The sequence below is a fragment of the Lampris incognitus genome, chromosome 19 (assembly GCF_029633865.1).
Source record: "Lampris incognitus isolate fLamInc1 chromosome 19, fLamInc1.hap2, whole genome shotgun sequence".
Classification (NCBI taxonomy): Eukaryota; Metazoa; Chordata; class Actinopteri; order Lampriformes; family Lampridae; genus Lampris; species Lampris incognitus.
In genome coordinates, this window is record NC_079229.1 from 7,357,355 (window position 1) to 7,372,079 (window position 14,725).

Genomic DNA, 14,725 nt, shown 5'->3' on the forward strand with positions numbered 1-14,725 from the left:
CAAGCCGTCTCAATCTTGCCTCTCTTGCTTTGTCTTCAAACCGTCCAACCTGAGCGGTCCCTCTAATATAATCGTTCCTCATCCTGTCCTTCTTCGTTACTCCCAGTGAAAATCTTAGCATCTTCAACTCTGCCACCTCCACCTCCGCCTCCTGTCTTTTCGTCAGTGCCACTGTCTCCAAAACCATATAACATAGCTGGTCTCACAACCATCTTGTAAACTTTCCCTTTGACTCTTGCTGATACCCTTCTGTCGCAAATCACTCCTGACACACTTCTCCACCCACTCCACCCTGCCTGCACTCTCTTCTTCACCTCTCTTCTGCACTCCCCGTTACTTTGGACGGTTGACCCCAAGTATTTAAACTCATATGCCTTTGTCACCTCTACTCCTTGCATCCTGATCATTCCACTGTCCTCTCTCTCATTCACGCATAGGTATTCCGTCTTGCTCCTACTGACTTTCATTCCTCTTCTCTCCAGTGCATACCTCCACCTCTCCAGGCTCTCCTCAACCTCCACCCTACTCTTGCTACAGATCACAATGTCATCCGTGAACATCATCGTCCATGGAGACTCCTGCCTGATCTTGTCCGTCAACCTGTCCATCACCATTGCAAACAAGAAAGGGCTCAGAGCCGATCCTTGATGTAATCCCACCTCCACCTTGAACCCATCTGTCATTCCAACCGCACACCTCACCACTGTCATACTGCCCTCATACATATCCTGCACCACTCCTACATACTTCTCTGGAACTCCTGACTTCCTCATACAATACCACACCTCCTCTCTCGGCACTCTGTCATAAGCTTTCTCTAAATCTACAAAGAAACAATGCAACTCTTTCTGGCCTTCTCTATACTTCTCAATCAACATTCTCAGAGCAAACATCGCATCTGTGGTGCTCTTTCGTGGCATGAACCCATACTGCTGCTCGCTGATCGTCACCTCTCCTCTTAACCTAGCTTCTATTACTCTTTCCCATATCTTCATGCTGTGGCTGATCAACTTTATACCTCTGTAGTTGTTACAGTTCTGCACATCGCCCTTGTTCTTGAAAATCGGTACCAGTATGCTTCTTCTCCACTCCTCAGGCATCCTCTCACTTTCCAGGATTGTGTTAAACAATCTAGTTAAAAACCCCACTGCCATCTCTCCTAAACATCTCCATGCCTCCACAGGAAACATGAACCCCCCCCCCCAAAAAAAATAAATCTCACCCTAGTGGTAATCTGGTCAACTAGCACGTCGTCGCACGTGGTAGAAGTAATAAACAGGAAGTAGAGTTGTGCCCAAGAAGTAACAATTTTCGTAAAATACTTAAAAAAAAACACACACACACAGCAAAAACAATACAAGTCTTTTAACATCTACAAGCCACTGCAACGGAGATGAAATCCGTGAAAGAGCCCACAGAGCATTACAGCGCCTGCAGGTGCAGAGACGCGATTAAACAAGCGGACTAATCCAGACCGCCAAGGCTCTCAGAGAGAGACGGGGGTTTCTGGATTCTGCAGCGGGAAAGACCTCGTTATGTTGCTTGTTTTGTGTTCGAACGCCGTCGTGTCTTGTGTATCTTAAAGGGTGGAGAACGTAGTGTAACGTGCACGAATAAGATGACACACTGGCCGCTGGCTGGCGGGTCTGACCCTTTAGTCGAGCGGTTAGCGATGCCTCCTGCGGTGCGGGAGATGCGAGTTCGCTTCCCGGCCGCGGCACTTCCTGTGGTTGCGTTGTTCCCCCGAATTCGCTACTATATTAAAGACTTAGCACCAAAAGTAAGGACATGAGTTTTTTGGTAGATTATCTTTGTTGTAACAACGCTCCCTGGCAATAAATCTTCTGATCAGGCAGATGATTGGCAGCATCTGGGGCACCAGAGGCTCAAAACAAGAGTCAGTAGCAGCAGCGAAATAAGCTGTTGGGCATTGGCAGAGAAGATCTGGCAAACGCTTCATGGACGCCACCCTCATACTCAGCTCTGCCGCCCATCCCACACATGCATGACCCTTACACAGGTGGCGCCATTTAAAAGGGGGAATAAACAGGTTTTCCAACGGTATCAGATTTACCGCCAAGACGCATCGTTACACAATCTACCAAACACACCTTTCCTTACTTTTTGTGCCGACTCTGAGGCAGGTGTGAATAAACACGTAGCGGAAAACTTCCAGGCGGCAGCGACCCGCCGCGACCCGCCGGGACCCGCCCCTCCGGGTTTCCCCACACCGTCTCCGGAGAGAGGGTTGGCGATGTGAAATACCAAAAAGCCGCACGATTATTTCGCAAAACATTTCTTCGTCACACCTTCTGCGAGTGATATTTTGAGTGGCCTCGCAGTTTTTGTTGTGTATATTTCCGATAGAGTCTCGGGTTTATTCTGTGGTTCGTAGCCCCAAACGCGTGGGCGTGACGCTCCCCGAGGAGATGGTACGGTCCGGAGGAGCGTCATGTGACCCGAACGCGGAAGTTAAATATCAGCCCGCTTGTTTGTCGCTCAGCACCAGATCCCTTCTGCTGCTTGTCGCTGGGAGTCTTGTGCGCTCGACTGACGTCACCGTAAACCATAACCATGCAGACGATGTGCGGCGGACTGGGCGAGGAGTTGCTGGCGGATGAGAAAATCCAAAGTATTTGCGACGAGGTGGGTGTATAAAGGCTCAGACTCCCCCCACCCCCCAACATGCCCCCCGTTTGTTCAACTATTTTATGCAAATGTTTACAATCTTCTTCGTTTGCAGATGAAGCCGCACGCAGAGCAAAAGGCAAAGAAGACCTACGAGGTCTTCACTGCCAAGCGCTACAAGCAGCAGGTTGTGGCTGGGACCAACTACTTCATCAAGGTAACACACACACACACACACATATGTGTATATATATCTATGTATATATGTGTGTATGTATATGTGTATATATGTATATATATATATGTGTGTATATATATATATGTATATATGTGTGTATATATATATATGTATGTATATTTATGTGCTTATTGTATTTCATTGATGTGGAACTCGGGCATGGATAATGGTCACGTGAGATGGTGAATAGAGGTTCATGTAGGTATTGAACTTGTGTTCACCATCTCACATGGACGTAGTTATCCGTTCTCTTTAAAAGAACAAGAAAATGATCGTTGAAGCTCTTGGTTGGCCATCTTCGAACCTTGTAGCCGAGATCACATGAGGTTACCAAGTCCAGACCAAGGGAGCCGAGTCCAACTCAAGACCGACCAACCCAAGACCCAAAACGTCTGTGAAGACTTGACACCAGAACAGTGACGGTCCATTTAACACCATGGCTGTAACTGTAGTGGTCCACTGTGGCAGTGAAAGTCAAGTTTTCGTTCTAATGTAAAATGTATTTGGGCTTTTATTTCACCCACCAAGAAAGGGATGTTTCAGAGACATAAGCTGATAACGATCCAAAAAACAAAAATTAGATTGCACTTTATTCATCTCCTCAGGGCGAGCTTGAGATTCACCTCAAAGAGGAAATTAAATGTGTCTCGCGTTTGACTGGTCTTGAAAAATGGTCCTGAGTTTGCACCACCCGAGTCATTGTGCTGGCAAGTCTGAGACGAGACCTTCAAAATCCGGACTTGAGATCGAGTCCATGCTCGAGTACTACGACCCTACCGTCTAGTAGACATTAAATTGATGAATGAAAGATCCCCGAGCAATGAAGAGACTCCAGCACAACAATCTAATACTCTCCAAATCTCTCTTTTCTCTAGGTCCATGTAGGAGGGGACGATCACATCCATATTCGTGTCTTTAAACCGCTCCCACAGCAAGGAGGACCTCAGCTGAGTGGTTTGCAGGAGTCCAAGGCTCACAGTGACCCCATAGCGTACTTCTGATACGACCACATGCAAAAGTTTGTGTAATGTCATACCGTCTGTGCCTGTGTGTCACATTCAGATGTCAATATAGAACAAATCTTGTCTCTTGGACCATAAAATACATTGGCAATAATTTGGTGTTCATTCGTACCCGTGACTTGTGGTTTATGTCAGTGCTCTGCAAGACGAGATTTGTACATGTCAGCAGAGAGCGAGTCAAATGAACTTTTTGTACAACAAATGACTAAATTACATTTGAAATATTGGTCAATAAAGAGATCTGCGCTTCTTTGGTGCGTGGTTATTTGGGCGCCGGCAGGCAGGGACGTTTCTATAGATGGGGGATTAAAATGTGATGACTCGAATGCCCCCCACACCCACACACCCTTTTTGGTTCACTGAATGCAAATGCCTTACACATCATGTTACGCTATACATCTTCTACATGTCCTACTGCTCACATTGGACGGGGGGTGTGGAGGGGTGGGGTGATGGACTTTTGTGCTGCTTCAGATCCCCAAGGCCTCTTAAGTAAACCGTTTCTTTCAGCGTTGTTTGGTTTATGACCTGCTGCTCCCCAGTTCTGCTTTCAAGGCAGGTTCACCAGGCTCAAAAATGCCAGTGAGTCTGGTGACTTACTGGGCTTGTCACAAGATTGTGTTATTTGAAGGTTACTCAGATTTGAAATAACTGCCCTAAAAAGTCAGCTCTCCACAGCCCGGTCTTGTCAGAGGTAAACTTCCATCTGAACTAAAACGTTCCTGTTTCTGGCTGATGTGAAATTCAAAACGTGTCACACTGAAGGAGATTTCTTCGTTGTTCCTTCTCTGGCTGTCAAACAGAAACTTCCTGGAATGGGAGTCTCCAACCGTCCTGCACTTCACTTTCTCGCCGACAGGGGGCAGTGGGTTCCGCGTCATAACCGTCACTGTAGTCACTGCTTTCACTCAAATTTGCTCATTTAAAAGAAGAAAAAAGAGACTGAAGACTTTCTAAATGCCTACTAAATTGGCACCATCTGTTCTTGCAGACGCCTAGCGCAGAAAGCTAGCAGGCATCTCATCTCGTCCCACTTTTAACCCTTATTTATATAGCACTTTTGTAAAAAATCTCAGTATTCTGTTAAGTGTCCTGGTTGATATGAATTATGGCCTATACACGTAGTTCAGTGTTGTACTGGGCACACTAAAAAGCACTCAGCTGTTCATCACCTTTTCGGTGAACTCCCATTTTAGTTCAGATCTGAAGTTGGAGTACACCCATCAGGTATTCTTCCATGTCCCCCAAGGGAAATACGTGCCGCACGTGGAACAAAACATTGCAACTGTTAAATCAAATCAAGTAAACCCCTGACTCGAATTCAATAACAGTAAAATTTAAAAAAAAAAAAACCCTGGTCTATCCAGCTTTTGGGTGAGGCGGTTTAAAGTTTCACAACCCCCCCGCACGTTAAACCCCGTCAGCCAACATCAGGTGACTCTGACAAGAAGGAACCGATGACAACTTATGAACACATGTCAGGGATGATGAATGACCAGTCAGCACAAACTCACGAGTTAAGCAAAGACAACGACCCAAAAAGTCAACACCCTGTCTCCAAACAAAAAGGGCGGTGAAATATAGAGCAGGTATCTGAAATACGTATACATTCTGAGCAAAATCCAAATGTGATGAGACTGTAGTCCGTCCCCCCCCCCCTCACTAATTATTACCTTTGCTTTAAATCAGACAACGGAGAGCGTTTGAAAACATGTATCTATTTTTAAAAAAGCTGTTTTTGTACAATTTTTTTTGTCAGGGTGGTTGACTAAAGGATTGGTCTTGTGTTAACACTATACAAGGACACAACTGGTGACAACTGGGCTGGGGAAGAGGTCAGAGTTTGCTGGCTGGTAAACGCAGTCAGGATGTAGTGGCAGGTCACAGTCTGGACTCCAGCCTTGATGAAACACACTGAGGGGGCAGTTCTTCCCAGACAACGCAGACAAATCACTTCACCTTCGGAGGCGTGTAGTGGATTCGGCACCTTTCACTGAAAACCTGAGAGGGAAGTGGTGTCAAAAGGAAGAGCTGTACAAAGCCTAACTAAAGTGGAAGGGGTCTCTTGTCTGGCTGTCCTTCGATTTTCTCGACAACCGCTCCTCCGCTCAACTTCACACTTGGTGGGTGTGTTGCTGAGGACACAATGGAGTGCAGTGTTGCGTTGTTTGGATAAGCGGTTATTGAGAAAGCCGCAAGCAACAATACCAGAGGCCGAGCCCATCCCCGAACAGGCTCGGTTTGAACCGGCACTGCACTAATACAGTGGCTTGCAAAAGTATTCATACCCCTTGAACTTTTCCACATTTTGTCATGTTATGACCACAAACATAAATATATTTTATTGGAATTTTATGTGAAAGACTAACACAAAGTGGCACACAATTGTGAAGTACAAAGAAAATTATACACGATTTAAAAAAATTTTTACAAATAAAAAACTGAAAAGTGCGGTGTGCAAAAGTATTCAGCCCCCTTTTCTCTGAGTGCAACCAATTGCCTTCAGAAGTTGCCTGATGATTGCCGAATGATCGAACGTTGACCTAATGACTAAATAGAGTCAACCTGTGTGTAATCTAATCTCAGTACAAATACAGCTGTTCTGTGACGGCCTCAGAGGTTTGTTAAGAGAATATTGGGGAGCAAACAGCATCATGAAGTCCAAGGAACACACCAGACAGGTCAGGGATAAAGTTGTGGAGAGGTTTAAAGCAGGGTTAGGCTATAAAAAGATTTCCCAAGCTTTGAACATCTCACGGAGCACTGTTCAATCCATCATCCGGAAATGGAAAGAGTATGGCACAACTGCAAACCTACCAAGACACGGCCGTCCACCTAAACTTACAGGCCGAACAAGGAGAGCACTGATCAGAGATGCAGCCAAGAGGCCCGTGGTGACTCTGGATGAACTGCAGAGATCCACAGCTCAGCTGGGGGAATCTGTCCACAGCACAACTATTGGTCGTGCACTGCACAAATCTGGCCTTTATGGAAGAGTGGCAAGAAGAAAGCCATTGTTAAAAGAAAACCATAAGAAGTCCCGTTTGCAGTTTGCCAGAAGCCATGTGGGGGACACAGCAAACATGTGGTAGAAGGTGCTCTGGTCAGATGAAACCAAAATTGAACTTTTTGGCCTAAATGCAAAACGCTATGTGTGGCTGAAAACTAGCACTGCACATCACTCTGAACACACCATCATCCCCACTGTCAAACATGGCGGTGGCAGCATCATGCTCTGGGGGTGCTTCTCTTCAGCAGGGACAGGGAAGATGGTCAGAGTTGATGGGAAGATGGATGGAGCCAAATACAGGGCAATCTTGGAAGAAAACCTGTTGGAGTCTGCAAAAGACTTGAGACTGGGGCGGAGGTTCACCTTCCAGTAGGACAACGACCCTAAACATAAAGCCCGGGCTACAATGGAGTGGTTTAAAACAGAACATATTCATGTGTTAGAATGGCCCAGTCCAAGTCCAGACCTAAATCCAATTGAGAATCTGTGGCAAGATCTGAAAACGATCGTTCACAAACGCTCTCCATCTAATCTGACTGAGCTTGAGCTGTTTTGCAAAGAAGAATGGGCAAAAATTTCAGTCTCTAGATGTGCAAAGCTGGTAGAGACATACCCCAAAAGACTTGCAGCTGTAATTGCAGCAAAAGGTGGTTCCACAAAATATTGACTCAGGGGGCTGAATACTTTTGCACACTGCACTTTTCAGTTTTCATGTATAATTTTCTTTGTACTTCACAATTGTGTGCCACTTTGTGTTGGTCTTTCACATAAAATTCCAATAAAATATATTTATGTTTGTGGTCGAAACGTGACAAAATGTGGAAAAGTTCAAGGGGTATGAATACTTTTGCAAGCCACTGTACATCAAACTGACAGATCCTTTTCATTTATGTGGGATTGTAAGAAACTTAAACATGGATTTAATTTATTGCTTAAAATTTCCGACAATTGGGATTTGGGGGCCAGAGGGCCCGCTCAGTGAAAGAGTAAAGTGCTCAAAAATCGTTCGAATTTATTTGCTTGTAATTGTATTTTTACCTTCAGACTTCTGTCATTGACAACTTCTTCAACATTCAACTCTGATTGCATGAGCTTTAACTGAAGAAAAGAAAGACAGCACATAATGCATTACTTAATGTGACGACTAGAAAACTGCAAATAATGAAAAAGCCACACTTGAAAAACGATCCCAACATCTCAACTCGTTTTGTCTAACGTGACATTTTGTGATCTTTGGTGCCACCTGGTGTTAGAGAGACGAATTACCTTGGTCTGCTCTTTCCTGAGCTGTTTGATGAGGGCAAGGTTGTCGCTGTCTTTTGCCCTTTCTTCCCGCAGCTGCGCCACCACCTCAGAGGTCTGGCCTATACATACCTTGATAGCTTTGTCTCTGCTCATATGGGCCTCCATCATCTGGGGAGTGAGACATGTTTAAATGCACCTTTTCTACCCAGCCAAATACTGACAGGCAGTAAGGACAGTATCTATAGGTATCTATAGCAGTGTTTCTCAACCCAGTCCTCAAGGACCCCCCTATCCTGCAGATTTTCATTGTAACCCTGCATAGGTAGCCCTGCTTGTACTTACTCGACCAATCATCTCGCAGCACCTAATTATGCAAGGTGTGCAACATCTGACAAAATTCATTGCTGATTGGTTGAATAACTACAAACAGGTACCTATTCAGGGTTGCAAAGAGAATATGCAGGATAGGGGGTCCTTGAGGACTGGGTTGACAAACACTGATCTATAGGTTATGGTGTCTTCCAATTCAATATACGGTCTTATTCATTTGAGGTTTGAACTTGCACGCACACACACTTCTCTCTCTCTCTACACACACACACACACACACACACATATATATATATTCATATAAAACTTTGTTAAAAGAAACACTCAGTGGTAGGGAAAGTGCTTAACCAATACGGAGCAAAATAATGAGTCAAGTAGATGTGGGGAAAAAAACTTGAATACACAGCAGTACAAGCCTGTTTTGTGCGTCGTGCACTCATCAGCTGCCAAGTTGGCTAATACCTGCCACAAACCGTTGAGTGTTTCTTTTAACATATATATATATGTGTGTGTGTGTGTGTGTGTGTGTGTGTGTGTGTGTGTGTGTGTTATACTTACAGATTCATAAAGCTGCTTGCATGTCTGCGTTGCATCCACTTTGCCCGAGAAGGAAACAGTGGGCACAGTGGTGTTAAGGGCATGGACGATGCGGTCGTCTATGGTGCGCATCACCTTCAGCACCTCCTGCAGGAACACACGGGGGGGCCATAGAAGCAATGAGTTGAAACGGTTTAGTCCGAGTAGAAGTACAACTTCCAGGACTAAACCAAAGGGACGTTTTGAAGCACAAGGAGGCTTTACATATGGACGAGGCACAAGTGAAGTAAACCCTGCTTTTCAGAACGAGGAGAGAAACCTGGGCCCACAGAACCGATCTTGCATGAAGACATTACAATGTTCAAGTGTGACCTAAAACCCATAACGCTGTGGCTGTTCAGCGGAAGGACACCAACACGATTTCTTGTCCCCTGTGCAAGTTATCCAACCTTGCACATTGAACTGTGCGGGCATTTGTAGTCAGAAGGGGGTCATTCATTCGGGAGATTACCCGTACAATAAATGACACGATCGGCGAATTTCCCACACGTCGCCATTAGGACGCATGTGGTCTCGCAACCATATTCTGCGAAGGAGCCACGAGTGCGTTTCGTTTACCTGAAACATTGAAAAGTCCTCACAGTTTAAAGTTCCACCAGGCGCCGCCATGCTGGACTTCCCGGTCCTCCCCACCCGCTTAACGAGCGATAGCTGTTCGAAATAATGACTGAAGGCAATACTTGAGATTTTTTTTAAAAACATACTTACAGAATGGGTTAATAAATAATTCAGACTCCCAAACAACCATAAACGTGTTTATTTTATTCATCTTCCGCCCTAAACATTTTTAAAAATCAGGATCGTTGCATCAGAGAACTTCTAGCCACTGGCCGGTATGTAAATCCCTCTGGGCAGCAGTAAACGGGCAATTCGGTGTGAGATAATTTCTGCTCTTATTACGTCACCATTGGCCCCCGATACTCGACGTGGATTGCGTAGACTAGCGGGCTGGTTTACTGACACACGTAACATTTCGGACAAACGGAATTGTGTGCGCAGATATTTTTTGATCAGGCGCACAGTATAGCCACCTATGCCGGGAGGTCCCGCACTGGCTGTGTGTTTGGTAAGACCGCCGGACGCTCATCGAAGCTGCGTAACTTCTAGCGGCCGAGGAGGAACTTCTGGCACTTCGACACGATTTCACGTCCTAAGACTCAGGTTGACGGTTTGACATCACAGCCCACATGAACTTCACCAAGTCCAGGACTGCCGTCAGCAGCCTCGTGGGTCAGTAACGTTGCGATTTCTGTGTTGGTTGGTGGATCGTCGGCTGGGGTACGAAGTGTCCCCGGCTGCTGCCGCTTCCCAGGGACAGTTGTGAGAACGCCTCTGGGTTGTGGTGAAGTCACAGCTGAACAATAAGGGGCAATATCGTGTATTACGTCGTAGGTTGGAGAGTTAGACAAGAAGCGAGCCAGTGTGTTTGTTTTGGAACCTAGTTAGATTGTATCCACCATAAAGGGGCGTGTCACCGCGCCTGGGATCTGATTGACACCTTCTTCGCCGGAATTTAAAAATTTCCACTAAAGCTCGTTCATTTGCTCAGGCGCCTCATCCAGGGACGGTTTGCTGTCTGCGAAGAGCGGCGACTGTGAACGTAACGAAAAGCTTTCTTTCACAGTCGACGGGCCGAGTTTCGGTAACACTTTAGTATGGGGAACATGTGCACCATTCATTAGGTGCTTATGAGCATGCAAATTAGCAACATATTGGCTCTTAATTGGTTATTATTACGTACTCATTAATGCCTTACTCTGCATGGCCTTATTATACAACCAGTAAGCCATTAACTATGAGTTTTCCCTCTATAACCTCAGAAGTATTGCTTATTAGTAGTACCATCTCAATATGCTTTGCTTAGTATGGCCTTTATAAGGTGGTAGTACCACAAGAAGAGTTATTCTCCCTTACTAACACTTAATGAATATGGTCTGTTCTTACATAACAAAACACAAAACTACAAGTGTTCATAGTGTTAAATTACTCTAAATTAAGTTTTTGTTACTTAGAATATGTGCCCCATACTAAGGTGACATCTTGATCATTACTAATTCACTAGTAATGAAGTTGTTTTACTTAGAATATGTTCCCCATACTAAAGTGACATCTTGATCATTACTGATTCACTAGTAATGAAGTTGTTTTACTTAGAATATGTTCCCCATACTAAAGTGTTACCCAAGTTTCTTTAGGAAGGGTGTATCGAGGGATAGTGTGACGGTTACTGAGCCATAACATATATTTCTTCCTGTATTTCTTAAACAACCGAATGATGTAACATTTCAGAGGACCAGATTGTGAAAGTCAGGCGTTTGTTGTTATATTTGGAGATGCTCTTACGGTGTCGCATGCAGGACTGAAAAAACATGTCGTTACATAGTCGCCATCATGATATAACTGTACACATGATGTGCAGTTGTACCATTGCAAAGCATGCAGTGTAAGGCAACCAGCCTGGTTAGGCTAAAACTCTCATTGGTGGATAGAAAACTAAATCTAAGAGGGTCTGCTTTTTTTATGGAAGAAAAATATTTTAGCACACCTGACAAATCATTTAAATTAGTCTGATTTAATTACTTATTAGGACAACTCTAAAATCACCCTTGTCTCAACGCTAGAGTGATAAGTTCTTTGCTAATGGAGCTTTGAAAGTTAAAAGCTGCATATTTCTGGTGATTTTGTGCAACTTTTTATTCAGTACATATCCCCCCAAAAAAAATCACCATGTTTTTTTTTTCTCCCCCAGTGTTGGTTGCATGAAGAGTGTCAGTATTTCGCTTGTCTTTTCTCCACAGGTCAGTTGCGCAGACATGTGTTTGAGACAGGGAGTCGAAGAAGGTTTTGCAGTAAACCTCAAGAGGCAAAAGCCGAGCCTCCGCCCGCAGCTCCAGCTCATGGTAAGGTATCGGAAGACGCAAATATAGCCTCCCAATTCAAGACACACACATCGTACACACAGACTCTACGGGACCTGTGAGAGAGAAGTTGACAGAAGATGACTTTAAATGTACTGATTTGGTTCTGTCACAGAAATTGCCCAGCACTTCCCTTCTGCTGTCTTAAGACACAAGGTATCAATTCAGCGTGGTAACTTTTCTCTGTGTTTTTCCTGAAGTAACATGTCATGTCAGTCGAAATATAAACTGAAATGAAATTTACTCGTATTCTATCAAGGCAACACCGTGCTTTATAATGGCTGTACTTGTAACTATTAAAAAAAGAACAGGTTCTAGTTAATTATGTGATTGTCATCTTTAGATTTTTATTCTTTAATAAAATGTACTCAAATCCAGAGAGAGAGAGAGAGAGAGAGATAAGGGGAGATATTCAGGAAGTGTGGTCAAGATGTTGTTTAGAGCATGTGAAATTAACTTTCCTTTTTTATCTCCATCTTTTCAGGGATGGGAATTGACTGTTTTGATTCGATTCAACTTTTGTTTGCTTTTTTTATATTTTTGTTTTTGTTTCATGCAGCACCACATCTTGGGTTCAAGATCCCAGGCTATAGGCCATCAGATATGGATAAGAAGATTCTAGTCTGGTCCGGACGCTTCAAGACTGTAGACCAGATACCAGAGCTTGTGTCGTAAGTAGCTTTTTCCTGTTTATACTAGACCTTGTTGCACACTTGCCATCTGATTGGCTGCGTTCATGGTTCAGTTAAATGGCCACATAAGCACAGATCCAGCTAATTGGTTGAGTGGCGCTGCTTGGGACCGCTGGTCTTCCAGGACATCTGTAGTTCAAAGACCTCTGTTTGCATTCAAAGGTAATTACTCTGGTTTCTGACATCAGGAGATATTGCAGAGCTAATTTGTCAATGATCAAAGACCAGATTGTCACGCAAACAGACCACACCGGCCCTCTAACTGTTCGTCTCAAGAATTAAAACAGTGAGCCTCAAAGCAGATGATTAGCACTTTTTTTTTTTATTAAGTGAAATTTTGAAGATACAAAAGGACAGAGATTTGATTACGTTCTCCATTACCAATGTCAAAATCATCCATGCTGATGGGAACGTTAGTTTATAAAATACCTGACCATGCTGACATTTGGGTTGCTTGTGCCACAGGTTTGAAATGCTTGATGCTGCTAAAAACAAGGTTAGAGTGAAGGCCTGTTATGGGATGATGGTGGCCACCATTGGAGCCTGTCTCTTGATGGTCTTCTTGGGCAAACGGGTGAGTGACAAGTATTCTGCGTCTTCATCATTCTCCGTATTTCACTGGTTATGAGCATATTCTGGGCTGAATGGCTTTCCTCAGCCAGCCAGGTTAAATAGAAAGGCTTGCTTCGACCTTTCTGTGTATTCATTTGCAGCATTTGCACCAATATTTCCTTAGTAAATGGTGCAATAAAGTGTCTGGATTATTTTCATTATTGTTTCAATATTCAAGTAGTGACTGGTGTCATTCTGGACGTTCTTTGAGATACATGTTTCACCTGTAGTTGTCTGTCCCCTTCACTCTAGGCTGCTGGCAGGCATGAGTCTCTAACCAGCCAGAACATGGAAAAGAAAGCCAGGTGGAGGGAGGAAATGCAGAGAGAAAGGGAAGCCGCTGCAGCCGCAGCCATGTCTGAAAAGCCTCAGTGATTGGGACCGATGTTTTTTCATCACCCAACCTGTTATGTCCCCACAAAAAACGGGGTTCCCCAGGGTCTCCTTTTTCCTTGTTGTTACCATGTTACAGCCCCCAACTCACACCTTCTGTGGGCAGGTAGAGGTACCAAATGATATCCCAAGACTGGATATCAAGTAGCATAGCCAGTGCTCCTACTACAACCATGAGACTGTTAATGCGTGAAGCTCTTAAGCTTGAGGAACACCTATTATGAGTAGTTTGATTCAAAATTACTTGATGTTTGGTTTGAGAGAATATATAAAGATTAAAAAAACTGGCACCTGTTCTGAGGATTCTCCATGAACAATTTGTCTGAGCAGCAGATGGTGACTGTGCTCCACTACATTGTAAATACACACTTCTTCGTAAGCGAGGGGAAACATCTGATGTGAAAATATGTAGTGGTGTTTGGTGAGAGTCGAAGGAGAAAGGAAAACCTCGGAATGACAAGTGTGTTGATTGCAAATAAGTTTTAAGTGCTGATGGCTTTTCATCTGTGAAATGCTTGGTATATTGTACAGATATCTTAGGAGAGTTGGGTCCTAGGTGGTTTTAGTCGATCTAGTTCTCAATGTGAGACCATTGGCGGTAGATAGAAGCCATCTTGTTGTTCACTGCTTGGTTCTGTCCTTTGCTTATATCCACGTCAACAGGACTGCATCTGTAATGATCTTATTAAAGTTGTGTATTGTTGAACCGATCGGATGATCACAAGAAATAAAACCAGTACTCTTTATGACTTGCTGTCATCAGTTTTCATAGAAACCATATCCTGAATGCCAGGAGGAGACTACTTTTAGATTACACTGAATACTTTTTGGCAACTAAGCCTCTGTTCCACTTGACTATAGGCAATGAGAAAATCTGTATTCGGTATGTTCAATATGTAGCTCAAAGGGATTTTGAGACGATAAGTTTGCTCATATTTCTGAATTGCTTGCAGTGTACTAAAGCGCAGTAAACTGAGGGGACAGCTCCCACTCTTCTTGTCACAAATAACTTCACAAGGAGGAAACGGGAAGCATCTCCT

General features: G+C 44.1%; 3 protein-coding genes across 3 annotated transcripts; 2 read left to right on the forward strand and 1 right to left on the reverse strand.

Moving 5' to 3' along the window:
* Window positions 1–2,486: 2,486 nt before the first annotated feature.
* cst14a.2 (cystatin 14a, tandem duplicate 2) lies at window positions 2,487–4,138 on the forward strand. Its single transcript, XM_056299626.1, has 3 exons — window positions 2,487–2,646; window positions 2,744–2,845; window positions 3,742–4,138. The coding sequence occupies exons 1-3, from the start codon at window positions 2,575–2,577 to the stop codon at window positions 3,865–3,867; spliced, it is 300 nt and encodes a 99-aa protein (XP_056155601.1). The 5' UTR covers window positions 2,487–2,574; the 3' UTR covers window positions 3,868–4,138.
* Window positions 4,139–5,593: 1,455 nt separating this feature from the next.
* On the reverse strand, window positions 5,594–9,827 carry mix23 (mitochondrial matrix import factor 23). Its single transcript, XM_056299748.1, has 5 exons — window positions 9,629–9,827; window positions 9,032–9,157; window positions 8,165–8,311; window positions 7,937–7,996; window positions 5,594–5,889 (listed from the first exon to the last, which is right to left on the reverse strand). Exons 1-5 carry the CDS (start codon window positions 9,770–9,772, stop codon window positions 5,839–5,841), a joined length of 528 nt encoding a protein of 175 aa, XP_056155723.1. The 5' UTR covers window positions 9,773–9,827; the 3' UTR covers window positions 5,594–5,838.
* A 248-nt stretch (window positions 9,828–10,075) lies between these two features.
* fam162a (family with sequence similarity 162 member A) lies at window positions 10,076–14,444 on the forward strand. Its single transcript, XM_056299114.1, has 5 exons — window positions 10,076–10,300; window positions 11,869–11,970; window positions 12,548–12,659; window positions 13,146–13,254; window positions 13,545–14,444. Exons 1-5 carry the CDS (start codon window positions 10,258–10,260, stop codon window positions 13,665–13,667), a joined length of 489 nt encoding a protein of 162 aa, XP_056155089.1. The 5' UTR covers window positions 10,076–10,257; the 3' UTR covers window positions 13,668–14,444.
* Window positions 14,445–14,725: the final 281 nt, after the last annotated feature.

Bases quoted from the DNA above. Each gene is read 5' to 3' on its own strand.
- cst14a.2 (XM_056299626.1), top strand. From the start codon at position 2,575: ATGCAGACGATGTGCGGCGGACTGGGCGAGGAGTTGCTGGCGGATGAG. The intron at 2,647-2,743 runs GTGGGTGTATAA...CTTCGTTTGCAG, and splicing joins TCCAAAGTATTTGCGACGAG to ATGAAGCCGCACGCAGAGCA. The intron at 2,846-3,741 runs GTAACACACACA...TCTTTTCTCTAG, and splicing joins GGACCAACTACTTCATCAAG to GTCCATGTAGGAGGGGACGA.
- fam162a (XM_056299114.1), top strand. From the start codon at position 10,258: ATGAACTTCACCAAGTCCAGGACTGCCGTCAGCAGCCTCGTGG. The intron at 10,301-11,868 runs GTCAGTAACGTT...TTTTCTCCACAG, and splicing joins TGCCGTCAGCAGCCTCGTGG to GTCAGTTGCGCAGACATGTG. The intron at 13,255-13,544 runs GTGAGTGACAAG...CCTTCACTCTAG, and splicing joins TGGTCTTCTTGGGCAAACGG to GCTGCTGGCAGGCATGAGTC.
- mix23 (XM_056299748.1), bottom strand. From the start codon at position 9,772: ATGTTTTTAAAAAAAATCTCAAGTATTGCCTTCAGTCATTATTTCGAA. The intron at 8,312-9,031 runs GTAAGTATAACA...CTCACTCCCCAG, and splicing joins GCAAGCAGCTTTATGAATCT to ATGATGGAGGCCCATATGAG. The intron at 7,997-8,164 runs GTAATTCGTCTC...TCTTTTCTTCAG, and splicing joins TCAGGAAAGAGCAGACCAAG to TTAAAGCTCATGCAATCAGA.